General features: G+C 40.2%; 1 protein-coding gene across 2 annotated transcripts in view; it reads right to left on the bottom strand.

The window, feature by feature from the left end:
- Positions 1-18,367, bottom strand: part of PARN (poly(A)-specific ribonuclease) — a 201,624-nt gene that overhangs the window by 122,018 nt on the left and 61,239 nt on the right. The window contains exons 19-22 of one of the 2 annotated variants that reach the window (XM_012453223.2): positions 11,850-11,939; positions 4,711-4,766; positions 3,160-3,246; positions 1,330-1,404 (exon numbers count right to left, since the gene is read on the bottom strand). In XM_012453223.2, coding sequence (XP_012308646.1) covers positions 1,330-1,404; positions 3,160-3,246; positions 4,711-4,766; positions 11,850-11,939 — 308 coding nt within the window. The remainder of the gene's footprint in view (positions 1-1,329; positions 1,405-3,159; positions 3,247-4,710; positions 4,767-11,849; positions 11,940-18,367) is intronic. The other variant, XM_012453224.2, reaches the window with a different exon arrangement.

Below are 18,367 nucleotides of genomic sequence, written 5' to 3'. Positions count from 1 at the left end.
AAGTTTTCATATATAATTACTCAACAGTTCTTCTATCAGAATTACATAGTTTTACTATGTAGCACTTTGTTAAAGTAAAAAAAATTAAACATACCACTTAAAATTATCACCTTTTACATTATCGAAGCAGCATCGTACTTGAAATTTATTTGAATATGTAGCTTAATTTTCCTCATTTCATACATTTTCATCAATATTTTATTCAAAACCTTTTTATCTTAAGAAAACAGAATGTTTAATGATGGTTAATATCAAAATTATTTAGGATACAACAAGAGATGGGGTGCTCCATCTTTTTAGAACTCTATTATTTTTTTAAATTTATTTTTGAGAGAGGGTCTCACTCTGTTGCTCAGGCTGCACTGCAGTGGTGCAATGTAGGCTCACTGCAACCTCTGCCTCTCAGGTTCCAGCAATTCTCCTGCCTCAGCCTCCTGAGTAGCTGGGATTACAGGTACATGCCACCATGCCCAGCTAATTTTTATATATTTAGTAGAGATGAGCATTTCACCCTATTGGCCAGGCTGGTCTCAAACTCCCAACCTCAGATGATCTGCTCGTGTTGAACCACCATGCCCGGCCTAGAACCATATTTTAAAAGCAAATAAAATATTAACTTTGTTTGTAAAACAAGGCCGAGTGTAGTGGCTCATGCCTGTAATCCCAGCACTTTGAAAGGCAGAAGCAGGTGGATCACCTGAGGTCAGGAGTTCGAGACCAACCTGGCCAACACTGTGAAACCCCGTCTCCACTACAAATACCAAAATCAGTAGGGTGTCATGGCGCATGCCTGCTATCCCAGCTACTCAGGAGGCTGAGGCAGGAGAAGCACTTCAACCCAAGAGGCAGAGGTTGCAGTGAGCTGAGATTGTGCCATTGCACTCCAGCCTGAGCAACAGAGCAAGACTTGGTCTCAAACAACAACAACAACAAATATCTGATACAAGTTTAATGGAATGAATAAATCTCACAGATGTATAAACAAATAGGGAAAGTACAGAGATGAACAGGTATTAATTTACTACAGGTAATTCTCATTTTCAAAGTAAATCTGCAAATCACTTTAGAAAAGGTGCAATGCAAAAGGAACAGAATGGAGGTAAGTGAAAAAATACACTATGTAGCATACCTAATGAATAAAAAGATTTGTCTTATTTTCTCATCTATACATGATACTTGCTAATTATTTATTTCAGAGACAATCTCAAAAACAAACCAGGCAGCAATGCATGTAAGCTGACTGAAATCACAGCTTTTAAATTAAGGAGGCAGCGGGAGGGCAACCTCTCACAGTATTTAATACACAAAACAGAAATCCAAAACACTTACCAATTTGTACCTGCTCAGGCTGGCTAAGGGAAACAAATGCTGATGTGTCATCAATCCAGGATATCTGAATGTTACCTGCAATCGCAAATTGAAAGTGAACATTTGACTATGTGGAGAGCTATCTGATTTAATGTGTGTATCTTACACATTTCAGTATAGCCTATCTTTAAAAAGAGAGAAGGTGCTTGTTTAAAACGTGATCAAAACCTCAGCACTACAGAGAGTTAGTCTGTTTAAAGGCTACCACAGCAGTTATTTAGGTTAAAACTTCAAGAGAGGAGACAGATCAGGGGGAAAAGAAGCTACTGGAAATTTAACACGATAGCCCTAGGACTTGTCATCATTCAGTGCGATACCAGGATTGGAGACTTATTTTCCTATCAAGATCACTAACAAAAATCAGAGACCACTAATAAAGATCACAGGTTCAAAAACACAACTATTTCTTTATTATTATTATTATTATTATTATTGGAGACTTATTTTCCTATCAAGATCACTAACAAAAATCAGAGACCACTAATAAAGATCACAGGTTCAAAAACACAACTATTTCTTTATTATTATTATTATTATTATTACTTTTTGAGACAGAGTCTCACTCTGTCACCCAGGCTGGAGTGCAATGGTTCGATCTCAGCTCACTGCAACCTCTGCCTCCTGGATTCAAGTGATCTTCCCAACCAAGTGTCCCAAGTAGCTAGGACTATAGGTGCACACCACCATGCTTACACATAATCTTACTGAAAGTAGTGTTAATACTTAATTTCGTATGTCTTAATGTTCGTTCTGATTTATTTTAAATATTTCCATTTATATTTGCTTTCAGAAATAGGGTACCGTATTATCAAGTGCAGGTGGCACTACTATGCGTCTACGATCCTAAAATATCAATTTAAAATAAACATAAGAAAAAAATAGGTCGGGCTCAGTGGCTCATGCCTGTAATCCCAGCACTTTGGGAGTACAAGGTGGGAGGATCATTTGAGCCCAAACTTATTTAAAAAAAAAAAGAAAAGAAAGAGAGGAAAATAATAGAGAAAAATTAAAAATGGTCTTAGTTATATAGGAAGCCTACTTTGTATCTGCTTTTCAGTCTAAATGTTAAAATAAAAGCACTTCAACTTCTTTTAATAAACTCTTCAAATATTTTTTAAATGGCTACATACTAAAAGATACATAAACAGTTACTAAACTTTATTACTACTGAACATTTAGGTTTTGTGGCCTTTGTTTTAACCAAGATTTTCCAAAGAGACTAGCTTAAATACTTTGTTTGTTAAAATAAAAGGCATTACTGTGGGTTTACAATCACAATGGTCTTCGTAAACACTAATCAAGAGACTGCTCAAACAAACCTAATCACATGACCTGGTAAAAAAGGAAAGAGAAGGACTGTCCTACCTTATACATGTATCACAAATCCTGATCTACTCAAACATCTGTGTGTGTTACTTAGATTATTCAATCTACAGCAGAAATTGCCTCCTCTCCCATTATGAAACATACAAGCCCTCTGAGTTTGGTCTTAAAAATGATGTATCCTCAGCCAAAGCTTATTTTCCCTGGTCAGTAGTAAGGGCGGTCATCATCATGGTGTTTTGCTTTCCATGAATTAATAGCTCTGTATTGTGAGGTGCTATTAAAAATTTCTCAGATCATATTAGCACAAAGATAACAGTATCATAAACCAGAAAATTCAAAGAGTGACATTAAAATCTTGAATATTAACATTCTTTTATGCCCAGGCCAAAGCTGTCTTTCTACTTCTGACCACCTATACAAAATGAATAGCAAAACCCTAAAAAGTACATCTGAACTGGGACTTACCAAAGGCACTGAAAAGCTGGTAAAGGTCGCTGGTTTTCCATTCTTTGGGGAATGTCACATGGAGAACATGATCACGTTTAGGCTCCACTACAAGACAAATTTATGATGAAATGCTGATGGGTGAAAAGTGATCAAGTAAACCAGCGGCTCTTTGATGAAACTAAGTCTAAGCTAATTTGGAGAACTGTTATGAATTCCTCATGATTACCAAAACAACTCCTAAAAGTATGCTTAGGATCGTAGGATTCTCCCATTGTAATCTAGACCTCAGGTTCTGGTACTTTACAGAACCCACAACAACTTGAACCCTATGCAAAAACATCTTCTTTTCTCATGAAGTTCCTATGAAAATATTTATTTTTTGATTTTTATTTATTTTTTGAGACAAGGTTTTGCCCTGTCACCCAGGCTAGAATGCAGTGGCATGATAACAGCTCACTGCAGCCTTGAACTCCTGGGCTCAAGCGATCCTCCCACCTCAACCTCCTGAGCAGCTGAGGCTACAGGTGCATGCCACCATGCCTGGCTAATTTTCATATTCTTTAAATTTTATTTTTGTAGAGATAGGTTCTCACTATTCACTATGTTGCCCAGGCTGGTCTCGAATTCCTGGCCTCAAGTGATCTTCCCACGTTGGTCTCCAAAAGTGCTGGAATTACAGGCATGAGCCACCACACCCAGCGATGCAAATTATTTAGAAGAAAAATAAAGGCTGCTCTGTTCAAGAAGTTTCACGTCATTAAACATTTAACTTTCCCATTTTAATCTGCTTAGTTAAAAAAAAAAAAAAGCACTGTTCAAATTAAATGGACTAACTGTTAAGTAAGGCAATCCTGAGTCATAATACTGTTTTCTAATCCCAGACCTAGAACCTAACCATGCAACTCTAAGCAAGAGAAGCAACCACTCTAAACACTCTGGACTATAAACTGGGAATGGCGATATTTAGCATACAGAATTCTTGTCAGAATGACAGGCCAAAGTATCAGTCTGATATGAAGGGCAATACAACAGTATGTCCTCAAACTATCATTGCAACAAATTATCATGAAGTATGGTTTACCCACTTCTACATGCCAATGACATGCATCAAGGTAAAAAAAAGAACAATGAAACAGAGAAAAAAGCAGATGAAAAGAAAAAGCAACCACCTCCCATAGACCTTCCACGGTTTTTAAATAAAAAAACAAAACAAAAATCAACCTTCTAAATTTAAATATATACATACTCAACTAATTAGAAAATAGAAATTTTACCATGTTACTGACAACTAGCATATCTTAAAATCTATTATAAATATTTATATAAAATGATGAAAACACTTCTGAGTGAAAATGAAACATATAGAGAAGACATGCATTTTAAAAATTCAGTAAGTGAAGAGATGACTAATGAATGCCCAAGCATCCCATTAACTTAAGTATACTATTCATATCAACCACAAAATCACTGCCCAATTTTAAGTGAAAAAAGCTTTTTCTTTAATAGTATTTTCCTGTTACCCACATGCTTAAATGCACAGATGCAAAAAGAAAATACAAATTTACTTACAGTCTGGTCCTTCTAAGTTTAGATACGGGATATCCATGACCCTCATAAGAAATAACCTACAAGAAGAAAAGACAAACATTTTAAAGGAAACTGTAATGGACAATGTCCTTTAAAAGAGAGGCATTTTGACATTTTTAAGGTTGAATGAGAAAAAAATATTTTTAAGATAGGCATTTGTTAATTTTTTTAGTAGAAGTTCCTTGATGATAATTACGGTATTTGTAAAATCATTTCAATTTTTTTTTTTTTGAGACAGAGTCTCACTCTGCTGCCCAGGCTAGAGTGCAGTGGTGTGATCTTGGTTTACTGTAACCTCTACCTCCCCAGTTTAAGTGATTCTCCCTGCCTCAGTCTCTCGAGTAGCTGGGATTACAGGTACATGCCACCAGGCCTGGCTAATTTTTGTATTTTTAGTAGAGACATTGTTTCACCATGTTGGCCAAGGTGGTCTTGAACTCCTGGCCTCCAGTGATCCACCTGCCTCTGCCTCCCAAAGTGCTAGGACTATAGGCATGAGACACCACACTTGGCATTATTATTATTATTATTAAAATTAGAGACGGAGTCTCATTCTTTTTCCAGGATGGAGTACAGTAGCACAATCTCCGCTCATTGCAACCTCTTCCTCCCGGACTCAAGGGGTTCTCCTGCCTAAGCCTCCCAACTAGCTGGGACTACAGGCGCGTGCCATCATGCCTGGCTAATTTTTTGGATTTTTAGTACAGACAGGGTTTCCTGATGTTGACCAGGCTAGTCTCCAACTCCTGACCTCAAGTGATCCACCTGCCTCAGCCTCCCAAAGTGCTGTAATTACAGGCATGAGCCATGGCATCAGCCATGTAAAATCATTTCTAAAGCTCTGAAATTCATTTCAGAGATTTTTCTCCTGGGCAGATCATGTATCACAAACAGAAAAAACAAACAAACAAACAAACTGGTATCTCCAACAGTTCCTGGCACTCAGAAGCTGCTTAATGTATATTAGCTAAATGAATGAAATTAATCATCAAAGAGTAAAGGCAAAGCCCTCTGCAAAGCTGCCATGTTAGTTAGTCCAAGGAAACAGAAAGAAAATAAATATTACCCATCTTACCAATCTATGAACAAGTGTTCCTACAAATTCTAAGGGTAACCCTCACAATGGGCATTTGTGAGCTGAGAATGACAGCACAGGTTTCTTTTTATTTAATAAAATGCAAAGTCGCTGGATAAATGCTAATCTCTCTGGGTAAACTGTACAGTCTGAAATAAGTGACTGTCTCAAAAGTCCCTATCATTATTATCATTTAAAACATACTGAAAGCACAGAACAAAACAATCCTTAGTACAGAAAACTATCACACTAATATAAACCATAGCAATCATTTTATGTGTATCTTCCAAAATGGGTACAAAAGCACTTAAAAAAGAGAGCTCGTAAATTATAACTCTCTGTCATGCCAATCAATTTTCTTTTATTTGTAAGATTAGGACAAAATATCAGGCATTCTGTTATGTATAAGATTATTTTAATGAGTTTTACTTAGATAACAATATATTGTGCATTTCTGGTAGAGACAACATTATACAGCAAATTAAAAAGGCAATCTACGTGCCCAACAAGCAATTAGTTTGGCTTCACTGACCTGCAATTAAGGAACATTATTATCAGGCATTCAAAAGCCAAACAGGGCCAGGCACGGTGGCTCACGCCTGTAATCCCATCACTTGGGGAGGCTGAGGCAGGGAGATCACCTGAGGTCAGGAGTTCAGCATGGCGTACATGGCAAAACCCCATCTATATTAAAAATACAAAAATTAGCAGGGCATGGTGGCAGGTGCCTGTAATCCCAGCTACTCAGAAGACTGAGGCAGGAGAATTGCTTGAACCCAGGAGGTAGAGGTTGCAGTGAGCTAAGATAGTGCCATTGCACTCCAGCCTGGGCAATGAGTGAAACTTTGCCTCAAAAAAAAAAAAAAAAACCAAAAAAAAAAAAAAAAAACCCAAGTGGGGCAGAAGCTAGTTTACAAATGGAACCATCAGCATGAACAATACTGTTCTGTTAACATCAGAAAAAAACGAACCCGTGGTACTCGGTGGTTTGAGAATTTGTTGTCTGGCCTACAATTTAATAAACCAAATGCTATGGCTAAGAAACCAAATTTATTTTTAGCTCGCTAATTTAGGCTCAAGTACACTATTCTGGTTTTGTGAACTGTTTTAACCAATCTGATCAATACACCCTACAATGCCAGAAGACAAGAAGATACATAAACCACCTAGCAGAGTAGGTTCTCAGTGAGGGCAGCTGTCATTTTTTTAAAAATATTATTTTCCAGCATAAACAATACACACTAGAACTATCATTATCACCTACCAGAACCTAATAATAATAAAAGTTATTCCTAGGTTAGTAAGCCAGTTAGTTAGGTAAGCTAACTAATCTCTGAATAACTTTTGTTATTGTTAGTTAGTCATGCTTCATTTTTCTTTCTTTCTTTCTTTCTTTTTGAGACAGAGTCTTGCTCTGTCACCAGGCACCAGGCTGGAGTGCAGTGGCACAATCTCCACTGACTGCAATCTCCGCCTCCTGGGTTCAAGCAATTCTCCTGCCTCAGTCTCCCGAGTGGCTAAGACTACAGGCACACGCCACCACACTCAGCTGATTTTTTTTTATTTTTTGGTACAGACGGGGTTTCACCACGTTGGCCAGGATGGTCTCAATGTCTTGACCTCATGATCCGCCCAGCTCAGCCTCCCAAAGTGCTAGGATTACAGGCTCATATAATTTTCAACTGTCTGTTTAGTAAATTTACAAATAGTCTCCAACTCCAAACACAAAATTTTTTAAAAACTTAATTTAAAAAGTTAATGAAGGCTGGGCATGGTGGCTCCCACCTGCAATCCCAGCATTTCTCGAGGCCAAGGCAGGCAGATCACTGAGGTCACGAGTTCGAGACCAGCATGGCCAATGTGATGACACCCCACCTCTACTAAAAATACAAAAAATTAGTCAGGCTGTTTGTGAGCACCTGTAATCCCAGTTACTTGAGAGGCTAAGACAGGAGAATCACCTGAACCCAGGAGGCAGACGTTGCAGTGAGCCGAGATCACGTCATTGCACTCCAGCCTGGGCAACAGAGCGAGATTCTGTCTTGGGAAAAAAAAAAAAAGTTAATGAAACATACCAGGCACCATAAAAATAAATGAGAATAACAAAAGCTGAATCAGTAAATGTTCACTGCTATACCATCATGCCATCAAATATGCCAATAATCAAAATCAACCTCAGGATTTGATTATATAGAGGTCAGTAAATTATAGTTCAAAATTTCAACATAATATTAAGCAATCAAAATAACTATGAAAATGTCAAAACATGGGTAACTTGCACTACCTCAGTTGGCTGGGAGGGAGAGAAATACAAAGTAAAACCACAAGCTTGAATTTGTAATTCCTGTATTTCTGGTTATAATTCTGTTATATTGCTAAAATCATGAGACCTCAACAACAAATTTAGAAACTTAGTGTTGTACAAATACCAAGAAGGATTATACTAACAAAGAAAAAAAAGGCTCTCCCAATTTCTCTTACTATGTAGATGTTTCAAAAAATTTTGAGAAATATTTTTTGTCAAGTAATGGCTATGTGAAATGTACATTTCACCTGAATTTCAAATATTATCTTTGATTAAAGTAAATAAAAATTTATTCTCAGCAAAAACACTCAAAAGACATATATTTTTTGAGATGGAGTCTCGCTCTGTCGCCCAGGCTAGAGTGCAGTAGTGAGATCTCAGCTCATTGCAACCTCTGTCTCCCAGGTTCAAACAATTCTCCTGCCTCAGACTCCTGAGTAGGTGAGATTACAGGTGCCTGTCACCACACCTGGCTAATTCTTTGTATTTTTAGTAGAGATGGGGTTTTACTATGTTGGTCAGGCTGGTCTCGAACTCCTGACTTCATGATCCACCCACCTCAGCCTCCCAAAGTGCTGCGATTACAGGTGTGAGCCACTGCATACAGCCTCAAAAGATATTTTTATTTTTATTTTTTTAAATTTTTATGGGTACATAGTAGATGTATATATTTATGGGTACATGAGATGTTTGGATATAGGTATGCATTGCGAAATAAGCACATCATGGAGAATGGAGTATCCATCCCCTCAACCATTTATCCTTTCAGTTACAAACAACCAATGACACTCTAAAAATGTACAATTAACTTATTACTATAGTCACCCTGTTGTGCTATAAAATAGGTCTTATTCATTCTATTTTTTTGTACCCATATAATCTATTTTTTAAAGTAGTCAATCCTACACTATCTTCTTTGCTTACTCTACATTACCTTACATAGAAACCCCTTTCAAATGAATTATTAATAGCACTTCTCACTCTTCCCCTACACCTCCACCTTCATGTCTGGGGTTTAGAGGGAACTGAATAGCCTCAAAGCCCGGAAGAACAAGAAAACCAGCTCTGTGTGTCTTGGCAGACTGCGGCTCTGGAGAGAGCCACGCAATTGTGAAACTGAGTCTAAAACTGTGGCTGAGCGTCCGCGGAACTGAACCAAAGTAAACTCTCCCAACGGCCTCCCACAGTCCTTATGCTATGCTGTTTGGAAGCCACTGCTCTGGTAACATCTCTGCCCTTCTGAAGTAAAATTAAAACATTTCAATGTAGACATGCCTCATCCCAGCGGGCTGTCAAAGGGCCTGCACTGACTCCCTAGAATGATTTGATAAAATACTTCACATATGCATCATCCAACTTGACAAGTCTTCATCCTAGCATATGAGGAAATGCACTAGGAAGCAGAAATGCTGATAAAGACATGAAAGGATGTTCCATCACTGTGAACTGTATTGAAGAACAATCTCTCCCAGAAGGACTTTCATCTGCAGATATCAAAAAGATACTCAGACTAACACTTGCATGAAACGTTCCTTCTATTTTAGTGAAGATCCTAGAGGGTGTAACACGGTAAAGACCCTCAAGATTGCGTGCAGGAGTCTTGCCACATTTCTGAAAGCTTTCTGATGAAATATTATTTCCCCAGTTATTCTCTAAAGAAATGACATTAACTCTATCAAACACTAAAATTAAAATTCCCATTAGATACAATGTCAAATTTTACAAAATAATTCTATCCTAAGAAACTGTAACTCAAGTTCACATTCTAGACACCATAGAGTAAGTTTTATCCTTCAAGGAATCTGTCATTTTTAAAATGTTGTATGAGTAAACCACTGGCAATGCTGGTTATCCTGGCTTTCAAACAAGTCTGGAAAGACTCCAGGGTAAAGCACAGAGTACCAGCGTCTTTTGCTCAGTGCACTGGGTCACTTCTGCTCAATCTCTTCACAGGCTACACAGCATAGGCTACACAATGCCTTTATCTCCAAAGATCCACTACCTCATCTCTATTACCCATCTGCTGGGTGGCATTCACACAAAAGCCACCCTACAAATGTTTCTGTGAAAAGGGCAGTATAGGCCAGGCGCGCTGGCTCACACCTGTAAATTTGGGAGGCCGAGGCCGATGGATCAATGAGATCAGGAGTTCCAGACCAGCCTGGCCAACATGGTGAAACCCCGTCTCTACTAAAAATATAAGAATTAGCTGGGTGTGGTGGCACACACCATAATCCCAGCTACTCGGGAGGCTGAGAATCGCTAGAACCCCGGAGGTTGAGGTTGCAGTGAGCTGAGACTGCATCACTGCCCTCCAGCCTGAGTGATAAGAGCAAAACTCTGTCTCAAAGACAGAAAGAAAGTAAAGGGCAGTGTAACACTGTGTCCCAGACTGCCTAAGGAGGCTCATCAGTTGCTGAAGAATTTCATTTCAGATATAAAACTCTGGAACATAGAACCTTGAGCCCTTAGCAAAATGTGCTTCCCCTACAGCTGTATCAGCATCACCTGGGAACTAGCTAGAGATGCAAATTCCTGGGTGCCATCCAAGACCTCCTGACTCAGAAACTATGGACTAAGAATTAATGAGTTAACAGGAAAACAGTATATTCAATGTGGTATTGTTAATTACCACTAAAGATGATGCAGCAGTCAGCTGGATAATGACTTCTGCCAACTTCTCCAAAGAGTATTAGTCTTAATGATTTGTTTATATTAAATCATTCTATGGCTCATCTCTGTTAATCCCACTGCTATGGGAGGCAGAACTGGGAAAATTACTTGAGGCCTGGAGTTTCAGACCAGTCCAGGCAACATGGTGAGACTCCTATCTCTACAAAAAATAAATTAGCTGGGCGAGGTGGCTTGTGCCTGTAGTCCTAGCTATTCAGGAAGCTAAGGTAGCGAGATTGCTTGACTTCACGAATTTGAGGCTGCAGTGAGTTATAACGTGCCACTAAACTCCAGCCTGGGCAACAGGGAAAGACCCTGTCTCTAAAATAAATAAATAAATAAATGAACAGATATAAATAAAATACTTAGAAAAACATAAAACTGGCCGGGTACGATGGCTCATGCCTGTAATCCCAGCACTTTAGGAGACTGAGGCAGGTAGATCACTGGAGGTCAGGAGCTCAAGACTAGCCTGGCCAACATGGTGAAACCCTGCCTCTAACCAAAAATACAAAAATTAGCCAGGGGTGGTGGTGCACGCCTGTAATCCCAGCTACTCGAGAGGCTGAAGCAGGAGAATCACGTGAACCCAGGAGGCAGAAGTTACAGTGAGCCGAGATGGCACCACTGCACTCCAGCCTGGGCAACAGAGCGAGACTCTGTCTTGAAAAAAGAAAAGAAAAACACAAAACTTTAACACATAAAATTTTAAAACAGAAAACAAACTGCCAAGCACAGTGGCTCATGCCTGTAACCACAGCATCTGGGGAGGCCAAGGCAGGCAGGTCGCTTGAGCTCAGGAATTTGAAACCAGCCTAGGCAACATGAACCCCACTGTTACAAAGAAATACAAATAATTAGCTGGGTGTGGTGCCACATGCCTGCAGTCCCAGCTACTTGGGAGGCAAAGGCAGGAGGATCTCTTGAGCCTGGGAGGTGGAGGTTGCAGTGAGCCAAAACTGAGCCACTGTACTCCAGCCTGGGGGTGAGAGCAGGACTCTGTCTTGAAGAAGAAAAAAAAAAGAAAACGAAAAATATAAAGCGATTAAAGCAAATGCCAAGGACTACCTCAAAATCCAGAAGGCAGTAACCAGTAACATAAGCCTTCTACCACTCCTTGAAACCAGGAGGTCAAATTGTAGCAAGCAACTAGGTTCTCTGCAAAACATAAATTGGGGGAAATTACTGCTGACAGCTGCCATTCTTGTTTTTAAGAAGTTTAAAAAAAAAAAAAAGATTACTCAAACTACTGTCTTGGCAACTCATTAGCAAAAGTCTAATCTGTTTCTGTGACTTGGCCACAAATTAAGCTTTAGCCACCAATGCAGCACTGAAGATTGGCAAACACTTGAGAGAGTAACACAGATATAAAAGAATCAGAAACCTCTAACCTTATCAAAATCTTCTGCTCATACCACAAAGCTTCAGACACAGATTACATACGTACAAGTACACTAAGATCAAAGGTTATTCTCTGATGACACAATAGCTTGCCTTAGACTGTGACTTATCCAAACTATTCCCCAGTTCTCCGGTGAATACAAATGGGTTGCAAAACAATGCTGTTATTAACCCATTTTATGCAGCCATGCTCAAGAAAACAAAGAATGATATTCAAAAATGCATGCAAGCAGTCCTAAAGGTGATTCAGGAATACTCTGGATGGAAACCCAAACCACTGTGAACTGAAAAGATCATTATAGTTCTTTCAAATTCTACATTACCAAATCTATCTATGAAATCACAGATTTGATTCACAAAGGAAAGGAAATACTTAGTTTTGCTCCTGAGGCAGCAGGCTTTCCAGTCCTAAAACCGATGACAGAGGAGGATTGTGAATTAGACGGGCGGCCACTTTAACAAGCAGTTAGCAAAAAATGGTCACGCCCAGCGTTGGAGCCAGTGCAGTGCAACGCAGGCCTGTACTGACAAGAGCTCCAACCACGAAGGAAGGTTGTGAGTGAGCCACGACAGATCTAGCTGGCAGACCACTGAAGGCTGTCTACATGATGCTAACCACGAGTTTTAATGTGTTTGAAAATTCCTTATATACATACATATTTTATTTATATATATATAAGTATATACATACGTATTTTATTCTTTTTAAATATTTCAAGTTCCGGGATACACGTGCAGGACATGCAAGTTATAAATGTATCTTTTAAATTGAGATAGGTTCTATGTTGCCCAGGCTAGACTCAAACTCTTGGCCTCAAGGGATCCTCCCACCTCAGCCTCAAAGATAGCTGGAATGACAGGTGCACACCACCGCACCTGGCTTTTGTTGTTGTTGTTATTATACAATTATATAACAAGTATAATCTCAATCAGCAAATGAGGAACACGGACGTCAATTAGTAAACGAAATAGACACAGAACACAAACTAGCAGGAAATTCTCTAAGATGACAGCTTTTTCTCTTCTGGGCTGAGGAACTATGAGTGGGATTTTTGTGTTTTAAACAGAAAAAAAAATTTCAGTACAAAAATTCCTAACTAAAATAACATTTATCATGGCCTGTTCAGCCTCAGTTGATCCTCTCCTATCTGGAAGTTATGGGTCTCCCTGTACTGAGAATGGGAAGCAGATTTTTCCAAATTCAGCTACTTGCCCTTGGTCACCACAGGGGCAGACTCTAAGCTTCCCACTACCCACCCTACACACACAGGCCCTGCTTTCTCTCTGTTGAGTGGCTTTTAACCTGAGCTGTCTCCACAGCCTCCCCGTGAAATTGTAAGCCTAGGGTCCCAGCGGGAGCAGCTAGGGACAAGGGTTCTCGTTCTAAATCACTAGGCAAAGCCCTCGTGTATGTAAGAGAAGCAAGTGCTCAGGATACAACATCCCAGAAACATTTTTTTATAATACTCGAAGGACTGATTAAATTATAGCTTTGTGTGATGGCGCAAAGCCCAGATACAAAAAATGAGGTTGCTGTCTGAGGAACAGCTTTGGGTAGAGCAAATTTTCAAGGCAACAGGAAACAACAGGCAGGGAAGAGCTATGTGGCCGGAGACTAAAAGGACAACCTTCCCAGGACTGCAGTGCAAAGCAAGCTGTTACCTGGGCATTAGGCTTGCCAGGCACACCTGGTCCCACACAGCGAGATCACCATCACGAAAATAAGTGAATTAGCATCGACCTCAGAGGTGTATGAACACAGGGGCTTAGTTTGTATAATGATGCACACACAGGTCTGGATGATCTAGATGGACCTCTAACGTCATGACGTGTCTTAAGAAAGAAAGTGTTCATGCTGGTCTCTCTTCCTAGCAAAAGGAAAAACCTCAAGCCATCAAACTCTTTATCCTTCCTCCTAAGAACTCAGTATTTTCACTTCCCGAGTGAAAATTTGCATTCGTATCCATCTGCTTTCTGCTTCCATCAAGACTACATTTCCGATTTATCTCAAAAAAGAGATTTCCAAGTAAAACTGTACCCCTCTTCTAACACTACAGACTGGGATACAAAAATGTTGAATACAATCTAATCTCAACACAATTTGAGCAGGGAATTAATTTGTGGCTCACCCCAAGTCCCAAGCCTTCTAAATAGAAATTGAAACCTTTACTGACTAGCAGCTCTACTGTACTTGCAAATGGTCAAATGGTCTTGGTATTTCCTTCAGGGCACAGCAGTAAAAGCACTTCATAAGAACCTTGTATGCAAGGCTCATCATTATACATACTTATGTGCTATAAAAAACTAATTTTATCATCCAGGGTAGGAAGCATGCAGACATCTCTCACAAAATAAGCTCATTTATTTTTCTCACTAAAGCTCCTGTGTAAAATAAGGGTTACCACTGGCTAGAAGGGAGTGACTGTGGCATCAGTTATTTTAATTTCACTCAGGTGAGGGAATAGTTTTCAATCTAGCCGCTTGTTGTTTTGACAAATAGAGCGTTACTCAACATTTGTCCTGAAGCCAACTCATGTCCTTTCTTAGGTACATACAACACTAGAAACAAAGGCAAAAAAAAAAAAAAAAAGGAAGCAAAAAATAAAACCAGCAGCTCATTTGAACAGTCTCTATCAAATGAAGCATATCAAATTACATCAACTAAAAACATTAAGTTAAGCATTATACAAAGGCAACATCTGCAGGGCCCGTAAAACAACAGATTGTAAAGTGTCAGAGGAAACAAGCCCCACACAATCCAATGGTCTAAGTCAACATCTTTTAGAGTCTGTGCTCAGGCCAAACACTGAGAGAGAAGGAAATCTTCTTTCAAAGAGACTAACATTGTCTCTTAAGAAGATATGCAACCAACTGTAGCACTGTCCCTGATAGAGCCTGTGTGCTGTGAAGGAAGAATCCCTTCTGAGTGCAGCACAGACTTGATTATCCCTGACTCTGCCACTCCTGGGGCCCTAGGCAATGTCTCCACTTTTAAATGGGCACTTTTTCCCCTACCTGTGAGGGCTGCCTTTAGAAACAATAGTCAATGCAGGTGACAGACTATGCATGATGGAAGGTGTTCAATGAATAAGCTATTTGATAGGTAGCCCAAACTTCTTAGAGTATACTGCTAATCCTTGAAAACTGCAAATTAAATGCTAAATAGCCTTGGAAACAACTATTGCCCGCTTGCTCCTACCCAGGACCAATGCAAGGCTGGGAATACCTAAGAATGCTGACTTTACTACTAACATGCCTATAGTGGGCTGAATGGTGACCTCCAAGATATGTCCACCTTCTACACCCTGGAACCTCTGAATCCTGCCTTAGTTGGAAAAGGAGTCTTAGTAGATGCTATTATATTAAGGACCCTGAGATGAGATCATCTGGGATTACACAAGTGAGGCCTCACTGCCATCACACGTATCCTCACGAGAGAGACGCAGAGGGACACACACAGAGGAAGAGGTAATGTGATCATAGGGACAGACTGGTGCGATGTGGCCCTAAGCCAAGGGATGTCAAGGGATGCCAAGGAATGCCGGCAGCCACTGGAAGCCAAAGGAGGCAAGGGACAGATTCTTCCCCAGAGCCTATGGAGGGAGCTCAGCAATGCTAATGACTTGTTTGAAACTTCTGGACTCCAGAACTATGAGAGATATATTCACCTAAAACACTTGGTATTTTAAGTCACCAAGCTTGCAGTAACTAGTTACAGCGGCCACAGAACACTAATCCAATACCCTACTACAGAGGAGGCAAGCTGATCAAATATACATCCAAGGGTTGAAAATTTCCTTTTACCTCAACTAGCTACTTTTTAAATTATAATAATAAACAAGTTATTAAGCCAGGGAGAAATGTACTTTAAAGTAACCAGAGCAAACACAAAACTAGAACAGCTCAGCACGTGGACAGCCCTGTGGTGCTGTGGGACTATCATACCAAGTACAGGTTGCTGGATGGGTGTCCTGTAAGGTTTCTTTAAAAAGCAGCCTTTTTGGCTGGGTGCAATGGCTCATGCCTGTAATCCCAGCACTCTGGGACGCTGAGACAGGCAGATCACAAGGTCAGAAGCTTGAGATCAGCCTGGTCAACATGGCGAAATGCTGTCTCTACTAAGAATACAAAAATTAGCCAGGTGTGGTGGTGCATGGCTGTAATATCAGCTACTCAGGAGGCTGAGGCAGGAGAATCACTTGAACTCAGGAGGTGGAGGTTGCAGGGAGCTGAGATCGTGCCATTGCACCCTGGCCTGGGTGACAGAGAGAGACTCCGTCTCAAAAACAACAACAACAACAAAAAGCAGCCTTTTGATGCTGCCACAGAAGCAGCATACCTGATAAATCTTGGGGCAATCAAGATCACAAGGGAGAAATGAGATAAGGCAGTATCAACTTGAGGAAAGCAGTCCCTTCCCTGAAGTAGCACTTGTTCCCAGTCTTAAAAAACCAGACTCAAGGCTTCACAGTAATTTAATATCCCTGTCTTTTGCCTTTGTGAAAATCAGTGCTTTAAACTTTGAGGGTAACTGAACCAAGCCAATTCATGGAGATTCTTTTTATCATGGTAACTTGGGGAGACAAAAATGAAATAAACAAGACTTTAAGGCAAAATAAAGGGCTTTGGTTAAAGTACATGAGGAAGAAAAAAATGCATCTTGTGTATTAGGGGGAAATATATTTTGTGAACTAGGGAAAAACTGGCCAAAAGCCCTGTGGAATCTGGGAGGCTGCTCAAAGCATCTGCAGTGGTATGATTTTACTCCTCCATGGCACCTGACTCCAAAATTTACACAATCTTTTTAAAAGAGGTTGAAAATGGGGACTCGATTTTTTTTTAAGGCACATTTCCTGAGCTCTTTATGATTAAAAAGTAATATCCACAACCGCACCACTGTCAACATGCAGCTAGTTTATGATAAGTTGTGCTCCCAATCCCAGGTTCCAGACCCATTTTTGGCAAAAGCTACAGGGCAGAAGATATCTTATTTCAAAAGATTTGTTACTCCTTTATGCAAGCACATTAATCTAAAGTTAAAGGATAACTACTACCAAGTTCTTGGGAAAGTCAGCAAATAAGAAAGAAGGGGCCCATGATCACCACTGCTGCAAGTGGCCATCTTCCTGCCTACCCTGACCTCGGTTCTGGCATCACCAGGTGCTTCTGGGAAAGAGATGAGAAGGGATGAGCCCGGAACAGGCAGACAAATGGAGGAGGCTGTGTTGTAGACCCTATTGCCTTACAAATCACACAGCCTCACCAGCGTCAGAAGGCTCAAAGCAAATGAGTGCAAATAACACACAGGGTAGGTGTTTTCTTCTTGCTTACAACCCAACTTTGCAGCAAAACCTTTAAAATTAAGATGCAAAGACAGTTATTTTTCTTAAGAAGATATCTAAACTGCCATTCTCTATTAAAAAATTTTTATTGGCATCATGTATGTGGGCGACTTTACTTCTATCAACACAGAGACTGCCACCCAAGGATCCTCAGCTTAGAACACACCACCTGCTGTGTTTCTCCACCACTGTCCATCCATAAAATGAAGAACTACCCAGCACTATGGGAAGCCAAGACAGGAGAATCGCTTGGGTCCAGAAGTTCAAGACCACTCTGGGTAACATAGCAAGACTTCATCTCTATGAAAAACTTAAAAAAAAAAAAAATAGCTGGGCATGGTAGCATGCACTTGTAGTCCCTGCTGCTTGGGAGGTGGAGTGGGAGGATCCCTTGAGCCCAGAAGGCAGTGAGCCATGTTTGCTGCACTGCACTCCAGCCTGGGTGACACAGCCAGACCCTGTCTCAAAAGAATAATTTAAAAAAATGCTGGCACGGGCCGGGCACAGTGGCTCACACTTGTAATCCCAGCACTTTGGGAAGCCAGGGCAGGTGAATCACGAGGTTAGGAGTTCAATACCAGCCTGATGAACATGGTGAAACCTCATCTCTACTAAAAATACAAAAATTCACTGGGTGTGGTGGTATGCTACTCAGTAATTCCAGCTACTCAGAAGGCTGAGGTAGGAGAATCACTTGAACCTGGGAGGTGGAGCTTACACTGAGCCAAGATCATGCCATTGCACTCCAGCCTGGGTGACAAAGCGAGTCTCAGTCTCACAGAAAAAAAAAAAAAAAAAAAGCCAGTGCAGTGGCTCACGCCTGTAAACTCAACACTTCAGGAG

The sequence above is a fragment of the Aotus nancymaae genome, unplaced genomic scaffold (genome assembly GCF_030222135.1).
Source record: "Aotus nancymaae isolate 86718 unplaced genomic scaffold, 86718_ANA_hifiasm-v0.15.2.pri h1tg000049l, whole genome shotgun sequence".
Taxonomy (NCBI): Eukaryota; Metazoa; Chordata; class Mammalia; order Primates; family Aotidae; genus Aotus; species Aotus nancymaae.
The sequence above is the reverse complement of the archived record's forward strand: the minus strand, read 5'-3'. Positions and strand labels throughout refer to the sequence as shown.